The following is a 26,827-nucleotide window of genomic DNA, read 5'->3' as shown; positions in this document are numbered from 1 at the left end:
GTGTCAATTTCTAAAGTCAGAGCTATGTTTTACAATATTTATCAAAAGTCACTTCTTCTTAGATCCCGTTTCAGCTCAGCTGTATTTTAGCATCTGACTTGTAGAATACTAAACCCTACTGTTGCATCTGTCCTTTGTCATACCTATTTAAGTCACGGTATGTTCTTATGAATTGTTGTGTTGTTCCTTTATTCTGTTTGAGATTTCCCTCAGATTTCCAGAAGTAAATAGTTCGATCTTACTGAAGCAGCAGAAGCAAGTTACTAGGTTTAATTCACAGAAAAAAATTATGTACAAGAAAGTTAGATTCACAAGACATAGTTTTTATTGTCCATATGTGGAAAAGTTCAAGGGGTATGAATACTTTTACAAGCCACTGTAGTTTATGGAGTAAAGAATTGCATTACCACAGTGTTTCTAGTGTCAACATACCATTAAATCCTTCTATTCAGAAGCATGACTATAATTTTTTAAAGGCTAGAACAGATGGAGCTGTTTTGTTGTCTTTTAAGTCTTGAAGTTCTGTAACTGCTGATAGAAGCCAGGGTTTGGTCGAATTGATGGCCTAGCCAGCTTCGTCTGCTTGTATGCATCATCAAATGAAAGGCCCTCCCTTAACATCAGGTAACCAATCACAATGGAGGAGGAGCGTGACACACCAGCATTACAGTGGACCATCACCACACCGTCCTGCAGGGAAAAAACAAAAACCAGACAAAAACTAATATTATAGCTAAAGGTGTTAGAAAAAGTATAAGAACAAATCAACTCTAATCAGAATTTGTCGAGGGAGGATCTTGGGTCGGACCAAAATGCAGACAAGAGCTCGGTAGCCGCATCATAATTTATTCCTCAAGGCAAAAAACGTAACAAAAACACTGTAGGTACTAATGGCAAGGCATAGCATAGTCAAAACATAGTATACAAAGCGAAGCATAAACAAAACATAGACGTGGTAGGGAACGGGGTAATAACAGAAGGAACCAGCACTCAACAAAGACACAAAACCAACTAATATACTGTGAGAATAACAAAGGCAGATAATCAATGGAACTGAGAACAGGTGCGACAAGGAGGCAGGGAAGCAGCAGGAACAGGTTAAACAAATACAAAGGCTGAGGATGAGTGAAAGGACTAAATAAACAACAGAAAACACAAACTAAGTAAGAGAATAAATCATAGGAGGAAATAAAGAACTAGAATAACTATGAACTAAAGTAAACAAAGAAACTAGAGGAGAACATAGAAACAACAACCTAAGAAATAAACAAAGAGCCATAAGGAGAATCTAAATTACAGAATAAACCCTCACAAGAACCCACAAAGTCCAAAATGTCACTCCATGACAGAATTGTTTTAGGTGTTTTATTTAGGTTGTTTTTAAGGGTTTGTCGTAGTTTGGGGTGGTGATGTACCAAAGTGGCATCAGGACATCGGCAGGCGCTTGGTGGAATAGATATTTAATAGGAACTTAGAAACAACTGAGATGAAAATAACTACATGAAAACAAGTGGGTGCAACTAAAAACACAAACAGGTACGGACTGAGTTCAGATATTTGATCACAAAATGGAGACCGCATTGGAGACGTAATTGCTCATACTATTATCTCACTGAAATAAAATGCAGGTACTAATGCTTGTCAATGATTACAGTGAAACATATTGAGGTTCATCGTTAATTATTTCTTCATTAAATTTTAGCTCTGCTGAATTGTCAACAGTTCAGTCCTGAAGTCCTTTATTTGCTAAGAGTTTTGGATACTACACTCAAACCATAAAGGGATAGTTTGGAATCGTTTTTGTTTTTAACTTACCTACTGTGCACAGACGTTTTGTTCAGCTGAGTTTGGCTAACGTCTACTCAAACCGAGGCCGCACATAGAAGTGCTTTTCCATGAGGGGAACTTTCCCAGGAAACAGAGTCGATTTCTGGGGCCAGTATTAATACCCTGCATTTCCACAAAATGATCTCACAAAAATTCCCTTATAGGAAAGAAGTACTTTACCGAGAAGTTTCGGATGGACTTTTGAGGAGGGAAAGTGCTTAATATTTTGAATTGGTGATGTTTTTTTTAATTTCTCGCTTCTTGTGGAGTATGTCAAGGCTTTAAGCTTATACTTTCAAGATGAACTGAATATAACGGCGTTTAAATCACTAACATCTTTTTACAAAGATGAAAGAGGGCGTAACTCCTTCAAGAAATATTTTAGGGTTATAAATAGTTTTTATGTTCTGAGGCACAAATAAAGGAAAATACAACCCCCAAGATCATTAACAGATTTTTAAAAAACAAGGTTCTGCTGCTGCTCTGCATGTATGCGAGTTTGTGTTCCTTTAGGGGAAATTTCTCAGGCATTATTTACTATACATTCGTAAACGTTATAAACTTCCTCTGACTTTGAGGTGATTATCATACAGTTTCACAGTTTAAACAATTAAATTATCACAAGGTTATGGTAAGCAATCTAGGATTTTTTCTTGATCAAAACCTTCTCTGCTCTTTTTCTGTCCTCAGAAAAGGGAGAAGACAGAACTCCGTGTTAGAAAAAAATCCCTTTGTTTAAGTTAATGTTTCCATGGAGCTTGTAGCGACTCTGCATATGTAACAAGGTGCAGTTGCTGTGAAAGAATCATTATAGCATCTCATTCTCACTCACAGCTGCTGCAATAGGAGGAGTTACCACTTAGCATCAATGGCCCTGTTTTCCACTCCACAGCGGAAACACTCACAAAACTCCAACCAGGGTAAATGAAACGTCCGGAAAAAAATGTTCCGGGTCTCAAAGTCAAAGCTTGTTTTTTGCCTTATAAAACAAATGATACAATCAACGGGTCCATCCATCTGTTGTTCCCCAAGTCATGGATAAAAACATGGATAAAATTGTGATCGCATTGTGACTGATTATTTGAAGACTTACCAATTATTGTTCTTGATTGGTTGTAAAACCTGGGTTCTGAAGCATAATTATCCAAATTGAACAGTCATATCATTGCATACATTTTATTGGTTCTTTGTTCTTTTGTTGTACATAAATCATTAATTTTCTTTATTCCTTCATTTTTCTTTGTAGTTTTAGTTGAATTTTTCTAGTCTATTAAAGAGTTTCTTAATTGAAATATGTTTAACTTGGAGTTGAATTGTTTCTGTTAATAAATTCTTATTTTTTGGAGAGAAGTTGTGAATTTATTCGAAATATGTGCAGAGTTTGTTATTCAATAATTCCAGTGCTCGGATAACTCTTTCATTTATTGTCCTAATACCACTGCCATATTGGGCTGGTATTCCAAGGACAATACTTGTCAGACCGAATGGTAATTTAATAAAATATTAAATAATATAAGCATCCTAACTGCACAACACATCCATGACACCCTTGTCTAAACCGTAGGGGATTGCTGATGCCTATCTCCAGCAGTTGTTGGGCAGGTTACAGATTCGACAGGTCACAGTCAACAGGTATACCACAAATAATTTTGCCTATGACGTCTTCTCTGAGTTTTCTACAACTACAATTCACTTTATCAGTAGTCCCAGTCTGACTGCTGTTAGCTTTTCTGGAGTATGAGATATTCACTGTTTTTCTGCAAACTTACTGATATAACACAGAGGGCAGGATCTCAAGGTCTAGTTATTGGACATTACAGCGTCTGGTCTGAGAACCTCAGGGCCTAATTTACTAAAACTCTGCATGTATGAAACACATCCAAACTTGACAGGGAGCACAAAGCTGATCTACTCACCAAGGCAAACAAGGATCACGTCTGTCAAATGAGCAAAATAGCAGGTGCAATCTATATTGCATGTTTGCCTTCATTAATATGCAGAACATATGCTGATCATCAGAATGTGAGTTTTCAAACCTGGATTCCGGGTGCAGTTTCTGCGTCTTTATTTAGTATGTTTGAAAGTCAGCTGCAAACTGGCACGCAAAAGTGTCTGCGGTTATTGTGGAGAGAAGGAAGCATAGATACAATGACAGACGAAAGACAGAGAGAACCTACTGTGCACATCTCAACACATTTTGACTGTCAGAAGTAGAAAATAGTAGAGATATCATCAATCCAGCGATGCCATTTTGGAGCTGCAGTGTCATAATTCCAGAGCACCATCTCTTCATGGGACGACACCATTAAGTCTGGATGCACTGGAGGAGGGCTTCTATATACCCCCAGAAAAGGTGGCCCAGATTAAAGTTGTCCTTTGCATTTTTGCAGCGAGACAGCAAACAATGTCTATGCAATTAACCCAAAATGAAAAACACCATGACTGAACCTAAATATTGTGGCATGTTTCTAAACAAACAAATCCCTTAAGTCCCTTAAATTTAAGTCCTTCGGGAAAAGTTGGAATGCTCGTGACATGGTTGGGGGTGTGTCTCTACCTAAAGATGATTGGTTCCAGAGACAGAGAGAAGAGCACTTTCGCCTGTAAGACGTTTGGTGCTAGTTGTTTGGGTCTACATTTTACATACATATATACATGGGATGAATGGTGGCACAGTTGGTAGCACTGTTGCCTCGCAGTAAGAAGGTCCTGGGTTCGATTCCTTTCTGCATGGAGTTTGCATGTTCTCCCCGTGCATGTGTGTGTGTGTTCTCTCCGGGTACTCTGGCTTCCTCCCACAGTCCATAAACATGACTGTTAGGTTGATTGATCTCTCTAAAATTGCCCTTATGTGTGAATGAGTGTGTGCGTGGTTGTTTGTCCTGTGTGTGTGTGTCTGTGTTGCCCTGGGATGGACTGGCGACCTGTCCAGGGTGTACCCTGCCTCCCGCCCATAGACGGCTGGAGATAGGCACCAGCTTCCCCACGACCCACTATGGAAGAAGCGGTATAGAACGTAAATGACTGACTGATGATATACATATATTAAACTAGTTTTCAAGTGTTTTTGCTGTAAATATAACACCGGTAATAAAGCTTTAAGACCCAGTCATTTAAAGGGTTTCTTGTCCTTCAACCTTCCATCATTTTTCAGCTACCAATGCTTTTTTTAACATTTTAAGTTTGGAACAGTTGTAATTAGTAAACATTCAGTTGTTTTTCTAATAAAAAGATAGTTACAGTGTGTACCAGAAACAAATTCAGCCTGAGACACAGACATATTTACCTGTCATGATTTATGAAAAACAACCTTCCATTAACTGAGTCTGTGGCAGAAAACCAGGGCCTGCTATCTCACCTGGCCAGATACAACAAATGTAAAGTGAGTAAATACATTTGTGTGTCATTTAAAAACAATTATCTCTTTTTAATAAATGCTTCTCGTGTTTCCCATGGCGACAAATTTGGAGAAATCACAGCTGGAAGCATCATTTTCCTTCTCATTGTTCCTCTGGAAACCTGTTATTTCTGCTTTTCCTAAAAAAATCTCTGAAAACAGAGCACAACATTAGACAGAGCACATCAAGCAAGTAGAGACAAAATAAAGCTGTGTGATAGTCAACATTTGCTAAATGATTAATATTAATATTGGTGTAATTATTTTTCTGCCTAGAGTAACTATAAAGGAATAGATTTTTAGAAAATCGAGCCCCATCGTTAGGAAATGTGGCAATGACCTGAGCTCTGCAGCTCAGCATATTGACACTATTGTCTCCCAACTATTCAGCCTCCCATTACAGGATGAAGTCGCCTTTTCAAATGGAAATGGAGCGGAACTGAAACTCTAAGCACGTTTTGATTTTCTGTGTCAATCAATACCCATTGAGGGACGGGAGATTTAAACTGCAACACTGGAATTGATGTGCTATAACTGCTGCCTGTGTTTTGCTTTTAAAAAAATAAACCAATCAATTATCTCCTCTGGCTAAAATAACATTAAATCTATTGAAGCATTCCAAAAACAAAAAGACAAGTTTTTTTTCTAAGTTTTACCCGTCGAGAAGTCTCCTCTGTTTTCTCATGATGTCTGTAAAGGCGTCTAGAGTCAATCCAGTTACATATCAGGCCTTGTTTTGCTTCTTTAGAAATAAATAAAGTTTCTACAGATGGAAAATTGCCTCAGCAACATAATCCATCACAGCAAACACAGAGACTTAATTTGGTTTAGTCAGAGTTTCTTGTTTTCCTGTTATTTCATTGCTCGCGTTGAGTGTTTTCATATAAGAGCTCACATCACATTATGTTGTGCTTACGGTCAATCTTCGGACACACATACACACACACACACACACACACACACACAAAATCGCATTACAAGTCTGTTTCAGGAAATACAAACATTAATATGAAACAACTAAAATACAAAAAACCTCTAAGTCTTTTAATAAGTAATCAGACTAGCAAGTTCATCTTTGTGCTGAGCTGCAGGTAAGTGTGTGTTGTAGATGTGTGTAAATGAATCGCAGATAGGCAGCAGAATAGCTGTGTGTGCATGCTGACATGTTAAATAAAGCCAACAGATATGAAAAAAGGCATTTTCAGGTTGCACCAACATCAGAGAAGGTGGATGCAGATATGTTTAAGTCGATTTCATGCACCTTTTATTTTTTCTCCCAGGAGAATACATAAAACACTGATGAGTGTGTTTGTGTGTATTACTGCTGTGGTCAGGAGCAGAGATTTATTAAGATACTTAAAGCTCCTGCTACTTTTTACATCTTGAGTGGAAATATTTCCATTTATGACTGTTAAATAAAAGTAGAAAGAAATTTTACAAATAAAAAACAACAACCCTGTGGAGCATTAACAGATGCCACTCCATTTGTAAGGTTTATGCTCTTTTGGGATGCACCTCTCAGACTTTATTTGTTAAACATCCTTGAATGTTTCAAACCTTTTCTGACTTTAAGTGAATATATTACAGTTTCACAATGTAATTGCTGTGAAATGATGCTGTCGGGGTGAAACGACGCGTGTGGCGTCACCTTGCGCTTAAATTCAGGCGCACATACCGAACATTTTGTCACACGGTATTGTTGGTACATACTTTTAATCACAATTATCAGATCAAGTGGAAAAGTAGCTTGAAACAAGGGTCTGTCTTTTGAAAATGGAAATAATTTATGTAAGGAACTGCAGCACTCATAAATATAAATGCACTCATTTTCTACAGAGAGGAGTAGATAGGTATTTCTCTGTCTTTATCAGAGGTAAAGTGTGTCGCTCTCTTATCGCCGCTGTTCACACATCTGTGGTGATGAAAACAAAGAAACTACAGCACCTACTTTTCACCTGTCATGATTGTTATTCAAGTCATTTATTAGGAATGATGATTATTAGTAAAACCAAGTGCTTTATAAATGCTGCAATTTCTGACCACGAAAAAGCAAAAACAAGTGAATAATGTGAACAGGTTTGGCAGTTTGGCACAGCAGTACCAAAGTTAACTTGAGGCGTAACCCAGGTCACCTCAACCATCTCCCTTACACAGGAGATGGTGAGTAAAGAAAACAATTCAAGTAACGTAGTTACCAACAAACTTTTCTTTGAGGGTATAACAACAAGGAAATGGACACAAAGAACGTTGGCTCATTTCATTAACAGATTTCTTATACAGATCATCGGATCGTCAGAAAGCACTGAGTCACTGACGTCACCCCAGCATACAAGGCTCAGACAGACTGTTGATGTGGAGCAACAGGCAGTGAGAGGTGAGTATCCAATTCAGATTACTCAGTTTTAAAACTGAAGGTTTGTTAGGCTTGTGAACACAAAAACAGCATTTTAATTAGATTAATTACTCTTCCTCTCAGACTTTTCTAGAGTAAGCCTTCCTTCGCTCACTCGCAAAACAGAGGCTGCGGAGTACGTTGTTGAGGTCCATGCTATCAGTCAGGTGTTTGTGAATGTGTAGCAAGAGGAGGTGATTAAACCACAGCGAACAATCCAGATGCTAGAAGTTACTCTGCCATGTTTGTGGCTCCAACTAATCTTAGCAAGAGGTCCTGACTATTTTTTTCTTCTGTAATTTTACAGATGTTCACACAACCAGAGGTCATATTTCTTCTTCTCAACTCCTCTGTCTGCATCTTCTCCATATAGCGATCATTCCTGCCATCTGTGCCCAATGCTGTTTGTGCCATCTTGAGAGGCACAAAATATTGATAGAGCCCAATTATTTGCAGCTTTAGTGAAATTACACTACATGTGTTAAATACACTTTTTTTCATCCTCTCCTCCCACAATTTGATTACTTTTCACTGAAACTTCCAGTACTGCATATTCATTGAGGCAAACATGTTAACTGGAAAGTGGGTGTTATTTTGCTCTTCTGACCTAATTGCGCATACTGGTAAATCACAAGAGAGCCGGAAGCTTCCTTGCGAAGGGAGAAAATGGCGCAGAATGCTGCATTGAATCAACCATTCCTTGGAGTTCAGGGAGTGCCGATTCCCCTCTCGAGAGAGTTTTGTTTTAATATAAGAGACATAAATTATTGCGATTATTCTTATTTATTTATTTTAGCATTTCACCTGTCATAAAGTCCTTGTAATATGTACAAAACAAATGAAGAGATATTTTAAAAGACACAAGTTCATTGTCAAAATTATAATGAGACACAATACTGACACACGTTTGGGTTCACAGCTGGGAAGTCAACAAGAATACTTTAATATCTGCAGCAGCACAAAATGCCTCCACAAAGTTGTAATGCTGACTCCAAAAAGATGCTCAGATACTCCTGTACTCTGAGCTGGTAGCTAGCTTCCACAATGCAACAGCCCCTCTCTACCTTATGGGCACATATTCATGGAGAGTTATATCTGTTCACCTTAGAGCCGGATGCAGTTCATTGCACAGGAAGTTAAACAATTGTTTAGACATCTCTGTGCATTCATGAACCCGAGAACAATAACAGCCCATCATTGGGAGGCTCAGTTAATGCCCAGACCTACACTGATAAATTTGCAAAAGGACAGCCATTTGAAATACACAGCATACATATTACAATAACAAATATATCAAACTATGAAATCATTATATGCTGGGCTTATTGTGTATATGACCACTATAGCAAGGTAGCATTAGCTAACCCAATAAATACAGGTCCTTCTCAAAAAATTAGCATATTGTGATAAAGTTCATTATTTTCTATAATGTAATGATGAAAATTTAACATTCATATATTTTAGATTCATTGCACACTAACTGAAATATTTCAGGTCTTTTAGTGTCTTAATACAGATGATTTTGGCATACAGCTCATGAAAACCCAAAATTCCTATCTCACAAAATTAGCATATTTCATCCGACCAATAAAAGAAAAGTGTTTTTAATACAAAAAATGTCAACCTTCAAATAATCATGTACAGTTATGCACTCAATACTTGGTCGGGAATCCTTTTGCAGAAATGACTGCTTCAATGCGGCGTGGCATGGAGGCAATCAGCCTGTGGCACTGCTGAGGTCTTATGGAGACCCAGGATGCTTCGATAGCGGCCTTTAGCTCATCCAGAGTGTTGGGTCTTGAGTCTCTCAACGTTCTCTTCACAATATCCCACAGATTCTCTATGGGGTTCAAGTCAGGAGAGTTGGCAGGCCAATTGAGCACAGTGATACCATGGTCAGTAAACCATTTACCAGTGGTTTTGGCACTGTGAGCAGGTGCCAGGTCGTGCTGAAAAATGAAATCTTCATCTCCATAAAGCTTTTCAGCAGATGGAAGCATGAAGTGCTCCAAAATTTCCTGATAGCTAGCTGCATTGACCCTGCCCTTGATAAAACACAGTGGACCAACACCAGCAGCTGACACGGCACCCCAGACCATCACTGACTGTGGGTACTTGACACTGGACTTCTGGCATTTTGGCATTTCCTTCTCCCCAGTCTTCCTCCAGACTCTGGCACCTTGATTTCCGAATGACATGCAGAATTTGCTTTCATCCGAAAAAAGTACTTTGGACCACTGAGCAACAGTCCAGTGCTGCTTCTCTGTAGCCCAGGACTGGGGAATGCGGCACCTGTAGCCCATTTCCTGCACACGCCTGTGCACGGTGGCTCTGGATGTTTCTACTCCAGACTCAGTCCACTGCTTCCGCAGGTTCCCCAAGGTCTGGAATCGGCCCTTCTCCACAATCTTCCTCAGGGTCCGGTCACCTCTTCTCGTTGTGCAGCGTTTTCTGCCACACTTTTTCCTTCCCACAGACTTCCCACTGAGGTGCCTTGATACAGCACTCTGGGAACAGCCTATTCGTTCAGAAATTTCTTTCTGTGTCTTACCCTCTTGCTTGAGGGTGTCAATAGTGGCCTTCTGGACAGCAGTCAGGTCGGCAGTCTTATCCATGATTGGGGTTTTGAGTGATGAACCAGGCTGGGAGTTTTAAAGGCCTCAGGAATCTTTTGCAGGTGTTTAGAGTTAACTCGTTGATTCAGATGATTAGGTTCATAGCTCGTTTAGAGACCCTTTTAATGATATGCTAATTTTGTGAGATAGGAATTTTGGGTTTTCATGAGCTGTATGCCAAAATCATCCGTATTAAGACAATAAAAGACCTGAAATATTTCAGTTAGTGTGCAATGAATCTAAAATATATGAATGTTAAATTTTCATCATGACATTATGGAAAATAATGAACTTTATCACAATATGCTAATTTTTTGAGAAGGACCTGTACATGGATGAACGAGTTATGTGTGGAAGAACTTGACTGACACTTGCATTAGCTAGCATGTAAAAGGCTAATGTGATCTTAAGTGCACAAACTGTTCTCCAGCATGAACTTACATGAACACTATCACTTCATGTACAGCATAATTATGCCATTTTACCATTTCATATTTTATCCAGTTTGTTTTCTACCAAACAAACTGGGTCAGACTTTTTACCATAATTGATGAAAACTACCCAACATCTGTCCCAACAGCATTTGAGTTCAAAAAACCTACCCCGAAAATTTTTGTATGTAAATAAAACCTGGACAGAAGGTAACTGGTAAATGTTTGCATGACCTCAACTAACTGAACTCTTCTCTTGCATCAAGAAGGTTTTAGATTCAAAATTCCAACTATGAGCCTTTCTGCATGTTCTAGGTACTCCAGCTTTCTCCCACAGTCCAAAAACATGCATGTTATGGTAACTGGTCTCTCTAAATGATGAGTGTGTGTGTGTGTGTGTGTGTGTGTGTGTGTTAAGGTAGCATGATGTCTACTGTTTTAGAGAAGCATTTTTTAATATACTGTCTGAAGAACAAAGTTTTACTAAGACTTTCTTACTGATTTAATATTACAACAGGAAGGAACATCTTTACTGGGAGGCACTGCTGTTTTTTAATCAACATCTGTCAGCTATGTGTAACATTGGAGTGTGATGTTGTGTATGTTAAAAGTGTACCTGCTCTCTAGCCTGATCTATGAAGGAGCTGCATTCCTCCAGATGTGCCGTGATGTCGGTTTCTGGCAGGTCCAGGATCTGAAACGTCTTGTAGACCATCTGATCTGGGAACAAGTTGGTGACTCCATAGGCCACATTTAGCACATGGGACACCTGGAAAAGGGACAGGAAGAGAGAGAGGAGGTGTGGGTATGTGGAGCGGTAGGGGGTAAAGATACATGAAAATCCTTGAACAAATTACCCCTGAGTACTGACTTGCTTTAAAGGCTCTTTTCTCTCTAGTCGGAGACAAAGAGGCATGCTCTCTGAGCCTTATTGATGACATGAAATAGGCTGAATGTGACAGAGAGAGGCCTGGAAAGAAAGAAGAGAGTAGACAGGGAGGGGGGAAGAAAGATGAAAAGAAAAAAGTTGTGGGTTGGCAGGAAAGGAGACAGATGGCTCCAATTCATTTTGCAGTATCTGTCTACTCTCACTTAAATTTAGCTCACCTCAGAGGGCAAAGTCTTCTCCTGTGTTACATCTTGGCATCACACTAATGTGCTTTTAGACTTCTCGTATCGTCTAACATCCTTTTCCGCATGTTATGGGATATGTTGAGCACCCCACGATGCTTACATTACTGACAGCAAATCCCATTAAAGGCCAAACTAACAATGAACTCTTCCTGCTGACAAGTAATGTGACCGAGGCACATAAATGCTTTGTTATTATCAAACCCAAACACAGTTGGTATTTTCACCACGTCACACGGTAACACCTGCACAAACATTCCACCAGATGAACAGTTATTCTGAACCTGTAAATAGTCCAATCAAATACTCTGTTTATTTAAGTTCACATCATGCAGTACCTTTTCACACTTTTGTCACATCAAAAGCACAAAATACTAAGCATTTTAAGATGATTTTGTCATGATTTGTGGGTGTTTTCGGGTTCTTCTTATTATTATTATTATTATTATTATTGATAGGTTTTGAATCATCCTTCTGTTTATTATTTTCCTGGTCATGCATCCAGGTTTTTGGATCTGGTTATGCTTTAGTTTAATGTTTTTCTAGTTATGTTTCTATTAGTTGGTATTCAAGAGTCTCTGTTCTGCTCTAGCCACATTTTGTTCTCTCCTGTCTGTTTTCAATCATCCTCATCCGGTTCACCTGCACCTAGCATTCAGTCTCCAAGTTTCACCTGGTTCTTGCTCCATATATACACATCTGTTCTGTTCATTCCTCGTGGAAACATTACAGGTCATCTGTTTATGCCAAGCCTGTTCTGTCAAGCCAGTTTTGCCAAAGTTTGTCCATGCCTGCATCTGCAACTACCTGTCTGCCTGCAAGTTTCTTTTTGGTTATAAAATCTTTTTTCAACTCACCACGCCACGTTGCTTCCTGCTTGTCTGCATTCTGAGGTCTTCCGCCATACAAGCCATGACAGATTTTATGACATGACAACACAAGTAGTGCATGGATTTGAGGTGAAAGAAAAAGATATCTGAATTTTGTATTTTTATTTTTATTTTTTCAAAAATTGAAAACCAGCAAATTTACATTTTTGATGACTAAAATGTTTTCTCATTCCTTGCAAAATAGCTGAAACTCACTCAGATTGGATGGAGAACACCAGTGAACAGTAGTTTTTAAGTCTTGCCACAGATTCTTCTTTGGATTTAGGTGTAGACTTTGTCTGGACCATTCTAACACATAGATACCCTTTGTTCTAAACTGTTCCATTGTACCTCTGGCTGCATGAACCTCTCCCACGCTCTCAAGTCTTGCAGCCTTTACCCTGTTTTCTTCCAGGATTTCTATCCATCTTCCTATCAACTCTAACTAGGTTCCCTGTCTCTGATGATAAAAAGCATTCTCAGCATTATGCTGCCACCACAATGTTTCACCGTAGGGATGACAAATAGTGTTACTTTTTCTTCTACACAGTGTTTTGCATATAGGCCAAAATGTTCAACCTCAGCCTTATCCGATTACAACACCTTCTTCAACATGTTTGCTGTGTCCTCTATGGCTTGGGACAAGTATGGCTTTTTTACAACAATGACCTTTTTATGGAGTGCACAACAACCAGCTGCCCTGTTGACAAATTTCTCCTACTTGGAGCTGCAGCTCTTCTAGAGATACCATGGGCCTTGGTCCAGGTACAGGGGTTGGACAATGAAACTGAAACACCTGGTTTTAGACCACAATAATTTATTAGTATGGTGTAGGACCTCCTTGTGCGGCCAATACAGTGTCAATTCATCTTGGGAATGACATATACAAGTCCTGCACAGTGGTCAGAGGGATTTTAAACCATTCTTCTTGCAGGATAGTAGCCAGGTCACTACGTGATACTGGTGGAGGAAAACATTTCCTGACTCGCTCCTCCAAAACACCCCAAAGTGGCTCAATAATATTTAGATCTTGTGACTGTGCAGGCCATGGGAGATGTTCAACTTCACTTTCATGTTCATCAAACCAATCTTTCACCAGTCTTGCTGTGTGTGTCGGTGCATTGTCATCCTGATACACGGCACCGCCTTCAGGATACAATGTTTGAACCATTGGATGCACATGGTCCTCAAGAATGGTTCGGTAGTCCTTGGCAGTGACGCGCCCATCTAGCACAAGTATTGGGCCAAGGGAATGCCATGATATGGCAGCCCAAACCATCACTGATCCACCCCCATGCTTCACTCTGGGCATGCAACAGTCTGGGTGGTACGCTTCTTTGGGGCTTCTCCACACCGTAACTCTCCCGGATGTGAGGAAAACAGTAAAGGTGGACTCATCAGAGAACAATACATGTTTCACATTGTCCACAGCCCAAGATTTGCGCTCCTTGCACCATTGAAACCGATGTTTGGCATTGGCATGAGTGACCAAAGGTTTGACTATAGCAGCCCGGCCGTGTATATTGACCCTGTGGAGCTCCCGACGGACAGTTCTGGTGGAAACAGGAGAGTTGAGGTGCACATTTAATTCTGCCGTGATTTGGGCAGCCGTGGTTTTATGTTTTTTGGATACAATCCGAGTTAGCACCCGAACATCCCTTTCAGACAGCTTCCTCTTGCGTCCACAGTTAATCCTGTTGGATGTGGTTCGTCCTTCTTGGTGGTATGCTGACATTACCCTGGATACCGTGGCTCTTGATACATCACAAAGACTTGCTGTCTTGGTCACAGATGCGCCAGCAAGACGTGCACCAACAATTTGTCCTCTTTTGAACTCTGGTATGTCACCCATAATATTGTGTGCATTTCAATATTTTGAGCAAAACTGTGCTCTTACCCTGCTAATTGAACCTTCACACTCTGCTCTTACTGGTGCAATGTGCAATCAATGAAGACTGGTTACCAGGCTGGTCCATTTTAGCCATGAAACCTCCCACACTAAAATGACAGGTGTTTCAGTTTCATTGTCCAACCCCTGTAGATTTGCAGTTGTGGCATCGTCTCTCCATTTTCACATGTGGACTGAACAGTCATTTGTGAAATAGAGCTTTAGTTCTATCAACTAAGCCTGCTGTAATCTCTTACAACTTTCTCCCTGACCTGTTTGTTGTGTTTGTTGGTCTTGATGATGTTGTTTGTTCCCTAACTTTCTCAACAAACCTCTGAGAACTTCAGACAACAGCTGGATGAGATTACACACAAGTAGACTCGGATCACTTATTAGGTGTGTTCTGAAGGCAGCAGATTCCTCTAGATTTTATTTAAGGATATTGGAGTAAACCAAATAAAATTTCATAGCACACCACAACTTTCTGATTTCATATGTATAAAATTGCAAAATCAATTAATTGTTTTTCTTCTATAGTCCATAATTATATGCTACTGTATCTTATCCCAATTAAATACATTTACCCTTGTGGTTGTAACATGACAAAATGAGAAAATCTTCATGTGGCATGAATGCTATTTAAAGTTACTATTTAAAAGAGTTGGCTTCAGAGCTGAGGAGCATAGAACCTAAAGACTGCCTCGCCTTATTTAGTTCTGGTTCTCAGCAGACTGACTAAACATGTCTTTGATGTTCTGAGGGGTCTAGATGGTTTCTACCTGAGCAGCTGCTCTGAGATATATTTAGGCCCATGACCATTCACTGCCGTAAAGACTGAAGCATCGATTTTAAAATCTATTCCTTTCCAAACAGACAGCCAGTGCACTGATGTAAGCACTGCTGTGATATGCTCCATTTTTCCTGGAGACTTCCAGCAATATTATATATGAGCTGAAGCTTTTTTTTTTTTTTTTTTTTTTTACTGACACTGTTACTATAATCTAACCTAACAACCTAACTGTACCAGTTAATCTGTGTCCTGTCTTGACAGGAATCCCATCACCACACCTAGGTTTCTTTCATGCTCTGTAGTTTGTAGCCTCTGTGGTCTTCATTTATCAAATGTGCACATGGCAGGAAAAGGGCTGTACTGACGTTTTCACACAAATGTCAGGTTTAATCAATTTTAACTTGAGTGTAGGATACGTTCACAGGCCATGTCTCAGATTGTGGGAAAAGGAAAAAACATTTTTACACAGCCGTGACAATCTCAGGATTTCTCAGGATAAGGGCAGGTGTAACTAAAACCGGGTTACTGTATAACCCTGTATAACTGGAGGAGCTCTGCTGCACCTGCCTAAATGTGCAGCATCATGTTGGTGTGTTCAGGTCTCTATAATAATAGAACAGCTGCATATAATCTGGTGCTCTGCAGGGCGACACACTGATAAGGATCTTAAAGCTGTTTTACAGCAGTTCACCCAACACTTTAAGATATGACTTTTAAATACTGGTCAATACTTTATAGTTTGGCATGTGTATTATTAAAATAATAAAAACCAATATTGCTAATATTTATGGCAACCTACATTTCAGCATTTGTTTGTCTCTTTTAGTGTGGCATTAATCCTCTGCTTTAATGCTGTCACTAAACAATCAAATATATGCCATTTACTGTCTTGTATTCATCTATGTTGCAAGTTGTGTGGGTGGGGCAACAGACACATGTACGTGCTAAAAACACTTGACTGTTCATACACTGGGCCAGGCCAGTGTACACGGTTTCATAAACCACACATGGAATCTGTCTTACTATCATTTCTGCACCCCAATCTACACTTGTTTTTGATAAATGCTGCCCATCAACTCAACTTCCAAAAATAATGACTTCTGTCTGCATTAAGCTGGCGAATTCACTCATTGACTCACTAATTGACATTGTGGACAAAATTACCTGGTTACTGTAAGGGACTGAGTTCATAGAGTAACACAGAAATATAAAGCTATGTGACATCAGCATATGCATCAGATATTGCATAAAATTGACCCGAGAATAAAACCTAATTTTCCAGTCTATCAGTTAGTAAAATTCCATCAACTACAATGAGCTCTGAGTTTTATTGTTTTGGAAGTTTAAAAAAATTTAATCATACTTGCTGGTCACTTTATTAAAGACTTTCACCTTTTGTAAGAAACATAATAATCAAGTTTTATTGTTTTGTGGCTTGTGTTAAAAGTAAAAATCTCTGATAATTTCTATTCTATTAATATAAATTGGATTGTGTGGTTAAGCTTTTTATTATTGTGTTATAAGGATTGTTCATGTATTGAGGACACATTCACCTCTGTGGACCTATACTTGTGATTTAAGTGATAGTCTGTTAAACATTAAAAATTAAAACATAAACAAAGAGGTAGACATCAAAGCCAAACATTAAATAGTTTGTAATTCTAGAAATCCTGCATGTTATACACAGAGCATGCAGTTATTTTAAGGTACATGCAGTATCTTTATTTAGAAAAACACTGCTCTTATCTATATTTTGCCACATACAGATAAGAAATTGTTATTTGGTTCATTTCTGCATATTTACATTTTTTTCCATGTCAATAAAAGGTGCACACTATAATGCTTTAGGTATGGTAAAGTGCAGAACAGGATTATGTCACTTCTGAGTGACATGACTTGATGTGACGTGACATTTCATGAAACAATGTCAAAAGGCAGCAGTACTATGATATTGTCCAGCTTATCTTGCACCACCTGAAGATGTAAACCAGCGGTGCTCAAGGCCAGTCCTCCAGAGCCATTATCTTGCAAACTGTAGATTCATCCTGTCTCCAACATACCTGAATCAAATAAATGGTATGTTACCAGGAATCTGCAGCGCTGAATGACTGAATGCTGAGAAAGGACTTCAGCCATTTGATTGATGGTAGCTCTCAGAGACTTGACTTGGGCACCCCTGAAGTAAACCATAGACTGTTTCACAGTAAGGCAGCCCACAAAGAAAATCTGGAAACTATATTTGAGGTTATAACAAGATATTTCAATACTAATATTGCTCAGCAGATATATATACAGAGAGAGGAATCTAGACATGTACAGGTTAGGAGGAAAAAACTACTACAGTGTCTAGAAATGGAACTTCGCTAATCTCAAATAGAGAGGTTTGCATTAACCCCTTGTAGACAACTTTTGCAACTTCTTCTAAAACTGCTTCAGGTCTTTTCAACCAAGGTGGGATATGTTTTCCGCCAATGTTGGTTGACAGATATTCCACACATACAAATGGTTGTGTTGGAAGCCCTCTAGTGGTCAGAGTTATGCCCAAATATACCCAAGGCCTAATTCATTCGTCCTAACCCCCCCTGCTCCTAGCCCAGTTGTTTGGGACCACATAGCCTGTGAGCGCTGGCAGGGACAATAATACATTGAGTCAGAGGGTGGCACCAAACAGATGAAGATGACAACCAATCAAATCAACAGGAGAGTAAACAATAAAACAACAAAGCCTGCTTTAAGGAAATAAAGTAAGTGTTGATCATTTAGAGAAAGGATACAAAATGTGCATTAATATTCTGGTGAGAAATAATGTTATTAAATATGATATTATTAAATGTTACTGCATAGCTCTGAGTGGAACATGGCTGTTCAGCTGAGCTAACGATAGCATGAATATGCAAGTATGTTGGTCGAAGTAGCTTATGGTTTTGCATACCAAATATTTAAATATATATCTACAGTATTCCCTGTACTATAATGAAATAAAATATGTCTTCTTAATTTAGCATCTCCTTCATAGCAAAACAAATGTAAAATCCTATTTTTTTTACTGCAAATAGATTCATGTAGTAAGGGTTTAAGACAATGCCAAAAAAGGAGAAGCATCAGCAATGATCTCAGACAAACTAACTGTTGATACCCATCTATGTGGCTGTTCTACAGAGAGAAATAATATTCCATCGTGAAAAACATTTGGGACAACTGCCAGTCTTTCCAACAGTGGCTTTCCCAGCAAATTCCCCCTGAGGCCAGACTGTCAGAAGAAGGTTTCCTTCCACAAATCCAACATGGCAGCATGACTTAGGTTTGCAAAGTTCCACCTGTATGAACCAGAGGATTTCTGGATCAATGTCTGTTGATCAGATAAAACCAAATCAAAGATGTCAACTGTCAAGCATGGTGGTGGAGGCATGATGATTTGGGCTTGTTTTCCATTGTAGGCAATGAGTGGGCCATAAATTCCAGTGTTTATTACAGTATTCTAGAGTTAAGTGAGGCCATCTGCTCGACAGCTGAAGCTTATCTGAAACGGGGTTAAGCAACAAAGTAATGACACCAAACAATGCAGCAAAATATCTGGAAAGAGGAAGAATTGTGGTGTTGAAATTGGAAAAACCCAGAGGGAATTATAAGACAGAAGGACAGAAACAAATGTCTGCAAAACCTAATGGAACTGAAGCAATGTTCTCAAGAAAACTGGGCCACATTCCTCCAAGATGGTGAGAGAGACTGAGAAAGTCATGCAGTAAATGACTTCTTCAAGTCAACTGCTGCCAAAGGTGATTATTCAATATTTAATATCATGAGGTGTAGTTTGTCAAGGTAACTAAAGTAATGCAGCTTATACTGCTTAATGTTTTTCATGCAGAGGATCTTTCTGATTTAAATTTCAAATAAAACCATAACAAAGTGTATCTCAAAACTTCAGCAGAGCAGATGCTGAGAGAGCATTGCCAGCTCATTATACAGAACTTGATGAATTACAGCAGACCTTGGTATTTGTAAAAGAGTTCTCTGAGTTCTCCCAAGAGCACAGAAATACACTATAATAAATAGGATTTTTGGGGGCTCTTTCTTCCTTTCTTTCTTGCTAGAGCAATTGCAAATGGCCAATCGTTGTTTTACAATCCGAACTTGCAGCAGAGACTGTGCGCCATCTTTTGATTTCCTCAGACAGAGGTGGATTTATGACAAATTGTTTCCTCTGGGATCTGGATGTTTTTCATTAAGGTTTTATACATGGACACTGTGTCATGTGAGCTATGGAAATACATTTTGAATTACAAATACCACAGTCAACAATTGTCAAATGATGATCTACATCGACGTTCCAGTAGTTTCACAGCATTTGCATTTCAGAGCACATCACAACAATTCCACAAGGAGAGAGAAAGAGAGAGAGAGATAATTGTGAATAGGAAATAAACCCAATCCAGCTGCATCTTTTGTTTATTCTGCTCTTCAGTGGTAGCTTGCCACAGCTTTAGGAATCATTGCTTTCAATGTTTCAGGCAGTAACCAGTCTTTCTCCAACATGACTGGAATCACAGACTGGAAAATAATATCAACAAATGTCCTTTTGACAGTTTTTTTCTCTCATGTTGGACTGATGGCAGACCAAATGCCACAGTGGCTAATTGTTCCACTTGTGGTACAATGAGTACATTAAGAGCAGGCCAGACCAAGCCAGTGCATGACATGGAGACCTGCACGAAGAGGGCTTCTGGGTTGCATAAACAATCTACAACACAAATCAGAGAAGAGGTGTCTAACTCAGCGGTATGGGGGGGTTAGGGATCCAAACCTGGTAAACATTTACTATTTTCTTTAGATAATAATGTAACCAAAGAATCTGAAATATATACGGAAAGTATTTGACCTCATACAGATTTCTTTTCTATATACTTTTTTGCAACATTTAAATGTTTCAAGTTATCAAACATACATACAATAATAGACATAATATATAACCAGACATATATAACCTGAGTACATACAAACAGCAGTTGTCAAATGATTATGTATTTTATTAAGGGAAATAAGTTATCCAAACCAACTTTGTCCTTTATGAAGAAGTACTGGCCCTCTAAACCTGTGTTTTGCCTTCAAGTCTTTTCCATCGCTGTGAAGGAATTCTGGCAGACTCTTCTGTGCAGAATTGTGTTAATTCAGCCAGATTGGAGGGTTTTTAAGCATGAGTGGCCTATCTAAGGCCATGCCACAGCATCTTAGCCTGGACTTTGACTAGGCCATGACAAAATTCTAATTTTGTTTTTTTGTTGTGGTTTTCTTTTTTTTTTTCTTTTTGCCATTAAGGTGCAGGAATGCTTAAGCTCATGCTGCATAACCTAGGTTTTAGTTAACAGCAGAATTATTGGCTCAGCTTCAGGTCTTCCCGGTTCTGAAGCAACAAAGCACCAACAGACCATAACACTGCCACCACTATGTTTGACTGCTGAGATTGTTTTTCTGAAATGCAGAATTAGTTTCACACTAACTCAGCCTTAGCCTACTTCATGTTGTCAGACAGGCTCTATTCATGCGATTTCTTAATTTTACAGCTCAGACAGTAATCAGGCCTGGATATGGCTAGTGAAACCACTTAGCTTTCTAACAAATGTAAATAATCACCTTTAATTCATGAAGTGACAAGGGGAGAAATATACCTTCACATAGGCCCAGGTTAGTTTGGGTAGCTCTTTCTCCTTTCTTAAATGTCGTTTTTTTTTAAATCTGTCTTTACTCCCCTGCTTTTATTTGTTTAATATTAAAATTTGTTTTATGACCAGAATTTGAATATGAAAAAAGAAAAAGAAGAAATCTTTAAGAGAGGAAATATTTTTTTCAATGCATTGAATTTTTTCTCCAAACATATCTATATTCACCAGTTTAATAAACATCAATAAAATTTGACTCTCTGTAGCTCTGATAAAAAAAAACTAAGTCAGATCTAGCCGACATCTCTGTTGCGCTGTAGGTTCATCAGTGTTTGGTACCAGGCTATAGTTGTGTGAATTCTCACAACTGAGTGAGTTTGCACATCAGCGAGACGACTCCTGTGGGATCTTCCGATAATTTTCATCACACATAAAAGTTGCTCACATGTACATGCTCTGCAAAACACAGAGAGTGAAACTGGTGCATTGTGTCAGGGACACTGGGCAGCTATCACAGAGTAAGACATCATCTGCAATGTGTCACTGCTTTGAAGTTTAATCAGATCTTTCCAAGTCAGCAACAGAGAGATTCTAAAAAGGTCAAACTTTGTTTTCTCTGCTGAAATATCTGCAAATGTCTAAACTTTGTGAGAAGAATGTTTATGTTTTTTAAATTAAACAAACAGCAAAAGATACTCCGCCTCTGACCTTTTGCAGCCTACCTCCAGAATGGCCCTTTAAGGACATTCTCCAAGTCTGACTTCAGACATCAGCAGACTAGAGACTGGTGAACCAGAGGGATCAATGCACTTGATCAGGAAGTAGAGTCTTTCCCAGTGCATTCTGGGATTTATAGTTGTAGTGGATTCCCTTCTGTATAAACAAAGGCTAGTTATAATACACGCACAAAATGATGTTGCAGGCTATGTGTTCAGCTGACCTTGAGTTTTCCATCTCTGAACTACATGGTTACAACAAATAAAGCATAGCATCATGGGAGTTTAACCTTTTTCTAACTTCCTGTGAATGTCACTTGTGCTGCAGTGCTAGCTTGTAAGTAAACAGGGAAAACAAGTACTGATTAATTTAGAATTCTGTCCTCCTCTATAAAAGCTAACATTTTGGTAGCATCCTTGCTTTTAAAACTCTTGTCTTATTCATTGAAATAAATCTGAATATGGTTTTTGTAGATAATTTGGTATCTTTAAGCCATAACCTTCAGTGTGCGCTTGAGCAGTTGAAAAAAAGCAGTCATGGATTCAAGCAGCTGGAATAAGTGGTGCTAGAGAAGGAAACTACCTTATTTTCTCCTACACGCCTCCCTTTTTCTGGGGACATCCCACTGTGCGTAGATACTAGTGCAGACCCAGAACTTGCTGGGTGAACAGTATATCTCTCTTGGCCCTGGAATGCCCTGGGATCCCCCAGAATGAGCTGGGGCGGAAAGGATGTCTGGGTTCCATCATAGACCTGTCACCTCTGTAACTCAGTGTCTCGGATGGATGGACGGACAGATGGATGGATGGAATTGACAAGAAGATTTGTGTGCAAGCAAAAAGAAGCCAAATTCAGTACTCTAAACAACTCTTCAGAAATAAAAAAGCAAAACATTTGTTGTTTGTTGATCAGCATAAAATGAGCCTAAACAAATCAAACAAGTACAGAAAAACTAAGGATTTTCTAAAAAAGAACCGTGTTCACTAAATTATCCAGACATAAAATTTCTGTTTAGTTTTTAAGCTCTATTGTGAGAATACACCTTGGTTCAGGGACAATATATGACTAGTAGGAAATGGATTTTATAAAGCAGCTGTAGGCCAACCGTCACATCTCTTGTGTATTAACAGGCAGCAGAGAAACCTACTTAAGGCAGCCAGGGTTTCATCCCAGAACATGGAAGCGAAGGTATTTGTAATCTCTCCAATTCATCATCCTGAGACTGCACAGGCAGCAATATGCTCATGCCTGGGAGCAGCCACTGCAGAGAGGAGCAGCGCAGAGACGTACTGCAATCATTTACTCCCTCTGCTGAGCTAAACTGTCACTGCATGAGTCATGAAGCTCCTCAGGCAATTCGCAGGGCTGCAGGAAGAAAGCTCGTCTGCATGGGCGGCTCTCATCTCAGGTCACGGCACATGCTATCACAGCAAAGGCAGGGTCACGCCCGCACTATTGATTCCCTTGTACTGACCTTAAATCTCTGCAGGGTGTCGATGTCGTGGGCAGCATCCTGAGAAGCTGAAACGGCAGAAACAACTCGATCAGAAGACAGACAGCTGGGCATGTCCCTTAAGATTAAGCATTTGAAAGCTGGCGAAATCTGTGTGCATTCACTTAAGAAATGCAACATTAATCTTTCTTTGTTTCTTCTTTGGGATTTTAAGCTCCATGGATAGATGGATAAAACTAAAACAAGGCTGTGGGCAAGTATAATGTTGTATTCTTACAATCTTTGACCATTTTGGATCAGTAATACAACAAAGTAGGACCATAATGAAAAAAAAGTCTTTATTTTCAGTGTGTCATGATCACAAACCAGGAGATTTTCTATTAATGCTTCTCTAAAGTCAGCAAACCCCCCTGTTAAAAGGGCAGGTTTTTGAAATGTAACAAAATAAGAACTTTATTATTGTCACATTAAAAAACAAACAAATCTACAGACAGACAGACAGACAGACAGACAGACAGACAGACAGACAGACTTCCCATCTGAACTCTTGCTAAAAAACCTTCCAAATCTTGAGTTTTCCTTTTATAAAGTCAATCTTATTTGGATTTGGGGATATGGTTGATCCCACTGTGATACTAAAGATTAAAATCCCTCTTTATTTTTAGCTTTCTAGCAGCCATTTCATGATTTTGAGTCACAACTTACAACTACTGAATCTAAAAAAACAGTTCAATTTGAAGAAGAGTAACCCCTTATCATGATGTAATGATGTAATTTTGTTTTTGCTAAACATACATTTTGGAAATGTGGCTCAAAATTTCAAGTTTGATTTCCTCTAACTGGACGTGGGATATTTTAACCAGGTCTGGGTGGTTTCTTTGGAAGAGAAATCTTCTGTCTCATAAAAATACTCCTTAGTCTGGACATATGGAGAATATAGGAGATTATTTTCACATGTAGAAAAGCTGGTGCTTGTTGGACATTCCTGCAGCTCTTTCAATACCAACCCTGACCAGTTTCTCTCTTGTCCTTTCAATATTTCTGGAGAAACTTGCAGTTCTTCTAATGTCACTGTTGTCCCATATGGTCTTCAGTTACTAATGACTGTTTTCATTGTTCCAGGGCATATAAATGATGCTGTGGAAGTTTTTGTACACTTCTCCTGACTGATACCTTTGTACAGTGAGATCCTTGTAATCTTTTGTAACTGCTCTGCATGCTATGGCTTAAGCTAAATATGAAAATGTGAAAAGGTCTGCACAGTAGGACAACTGAACTTTATTTAAGGGTAATCAGATTTAATAGAATAGATGTAAACCAAAGAAGACTGAATGCAGAAACTGAATCAAAATGTACTATAACAAAGTACAAGTTTAAGGGTGTGTATACCTATTTAGATAGGTTATTCCCAAATTGATTTAATTTGGTTTCAGTTGAATTGTACAGGATAAATGATGTATTAGTAGCGGAAGAAGTTCTAAAATGATCCATCTTGGTCTTATTTATTGCACCACAAACACCTGGCATTTTAGCAAGTGTGTATGGACTGTATAACTTTTCACTTTTAGAGAGTATTAAAAAACCAAAGTTGGAAAGCAAAAACCGCAAAGTGTCAGCAACATTATCCCTTAGTGGGAAACCTCCAGACACAAAACTCCTTCTGCAGCTGTGAGTGGGGAAGATATCAGTCAGCAGAAACCAACAATGAAATACAGTAGCTTAAAGCTTCAGGGGAAAAAGGGTTAGAAATCAAATTATTTGTATAGTTACACCAGACGTGGCTTATAGGAAACTGCTGAGATAAACATTCAGTACTATCTACAGCTGCATAGCGGCACATTTGTGATGTTTCCTGAAAAGACTGAGCAGAGGCATTGTCATGATGTTACTTGAATAACTAATGCAGCCGAGGAAGAAGGTCATAGAGTAAATGAGGAAGTAAGGTGAAATAAATGAGAGAATATTTCAGCTAAGAGCCAGGAAATTACTGACAGCTAAATAGAAAGAGCAGTTCTTTCTCCATTTGTCAAGCAGCTCTTTGTGACAACACCAGCAGTAGTCCTGAGTAGTGAAGCCAGAAGAAGATATATGGGCAGGAAACAGAGTATGATGGAAGGGGCTACTCCAGGTTCCCTGCATGGAGTCTCTGCAGCAGCTTACGTCTTCAAAGTGCATCATTTGCACTCCCTGCATAAGACTGGACACTTTGACATAATGCCAAACTCATGGTGTTGGGAAGCAAATCTAAATCCTAGTGATAGAAAGTAAGTGTGGAAATAAGCCAGCTATGTGTCACCAGTGGAGAAAGAAAAGATTTAAAATGACATATCTGTGAAAAGATGCGAGGAGGCCTTTAATTCTTCTTAACTGCAGAATACTGACAGTCGTTAATTTTTTTTTACCATTGAGTTGAGAAGATCAAAATAAATGTTTTGGCTCAATTTTAATTTCGTTAAGAATGCTGACTCTGCCTGAAACCTTTCAAATGAAAGCTGCAGTGTATAAGATTTGATCGATCTAAGGGCAGGATTCCAAGATATACTGTCATTCAAAAGAAAGAAAGTGCACCCTCTTTCAATAACTTGGCTTTTATTTATAGGCATATAATTAAAAAATGGTGTCCTTACCAGGTTCTAAATCGAAACCTAAATGTGCAAAAACATCCAACCCATTTCCCGCTGTCATTAATTATTAAACAAGATCAGGCCATGATTGGAAAGCTGTGTGTGAAAAACCAAGTACACCCCATGATTCAGCACCATGCTTTGTTCATTAATCTTGGCAGACATTTGTTTTTGTATAACCCCTAAGGTTTCACCACAGTTTCTGAAACATTAACTAAGCCATTGCAACGTCTTAAATTTCTTCATGTTCAGCCATTCTATTGTAGATTTACTGTTTGGGATCATTGTCTTTTTTAAGAAAACTAAATCAACAAAGTTTCATTTGTTGGACAAATTGACTCACATTTGACTCTAGAATACTTTGGTACACATGGTTGAATCAGCGACTGCAAGATGCCCAAATCATCCCCCCTCCACCACCGTACTTGACAGTTGATAGGAGATGTTGGTGCCACTATGACAAAACATAAAACAAAACAGAATCACATCACCAGATGTGAATAAACTGACAAACCAGATTGCAAAAGTGCAATGCTACAATTTGATATTAACATGTGAATTTAGCTCAGATTTTCATTCATTATAAATAATGACAACAAATCCAGGCCTGTTTTATCATAAGGTAGTATAAGGGATGACATTGGTCATCAACAGTGGCTTTCAAAAATCTTCATACCCCTCGAACTGTTTTCAGTTTTGTCACATTAAAACCAAGAGCTTTCAATGTGTTTTATTGGGATTTTATATGATAGACCAAACAAAGTAGTACATAATGGTGAGGTGGAAGAAATATTAAAAGTGGACTCCTTTTTTAAAATATTTTTAGGCACTAGTGGACTTCATTTCTCTATTTTTTAAAGTGAGTTTACAGGTAATGGGGTGGAGAGGAGGAAGACTTGCAGCAAATGTCAACAGGTCAAGAGTCGAACCCCTGACAGCCGCGTCGAGGACTAAGGCCTCAGCTCATGGATCACACGCTTTATTCCTGCGCCACCACCAGGCCCAAATCTTTGTACAAATAAAATTCTGCAAAGTGTGG

At 38.9% G+C, this 26,827-nt stretch overlaps 1 protein-coding gene across 3 annotated transcripts in view; it reads right to left on the bottom strand.

Annotated features, from left to right (window-relative positions):
- Positions 1-302: 302 nt before the first annotated feature.
- LOC124858993 (dual specificity protein phosphatase 19-like) overlaps positions 303-26,827 on the bottom strand; it is a 40,123-nt gene continuing 13,598 nt past the window's right edge. For 2 of the 3 annotated variants that reach the window (XM_047351372.1, XM_047351371.1), the window contains exons 3-6: positions 26,132-26,242; positions 23,186-23,232; positions 11,279-11,431; positions 303-690 (exon numbers count right to left, since the gene is read on the bottom strand). In XM_047351372.1, coding sequence (XP_047207328.1) covers positions 508-690; positions 11,279-11,431; positions 23,186-23,232; positions 26,132-26,242 — 494 coding nt within the window. In that variant the 3' untranslated portion in view covers positions 303-507. The remainder of the gene's footprint in view (positions 691-11,278; positions 11,432-23,185; positions 23,233-26,131; positions 26,243-26,827) is intronic. The other variant, XM_047351373.1, reaches the window with a different exon arrangement.

The sequence above is a fragment of the Girardinichthys multiradiatus genome, chromosome 22 (assembly GCF_021462225.1).
Source record: "Girardinichthys multiradiatus isolate DD_20200921_A chromosome 22, DD_fGirMul_XY1, whole genome shotgun sequence".
Classification (NCBI taxonomy): Eukaryota; Metazoa; Chordata; class Actinopteri; order Cyprinodontiformes; family Goodeidae; genus Girardinichthys; species Girardinichthys multiradiatus.
The sequence above is the reverse complement of the archived record's forward strand: the minus strand, read 5'-3'. Positions and strand labels throughout refer to the sequence as shown.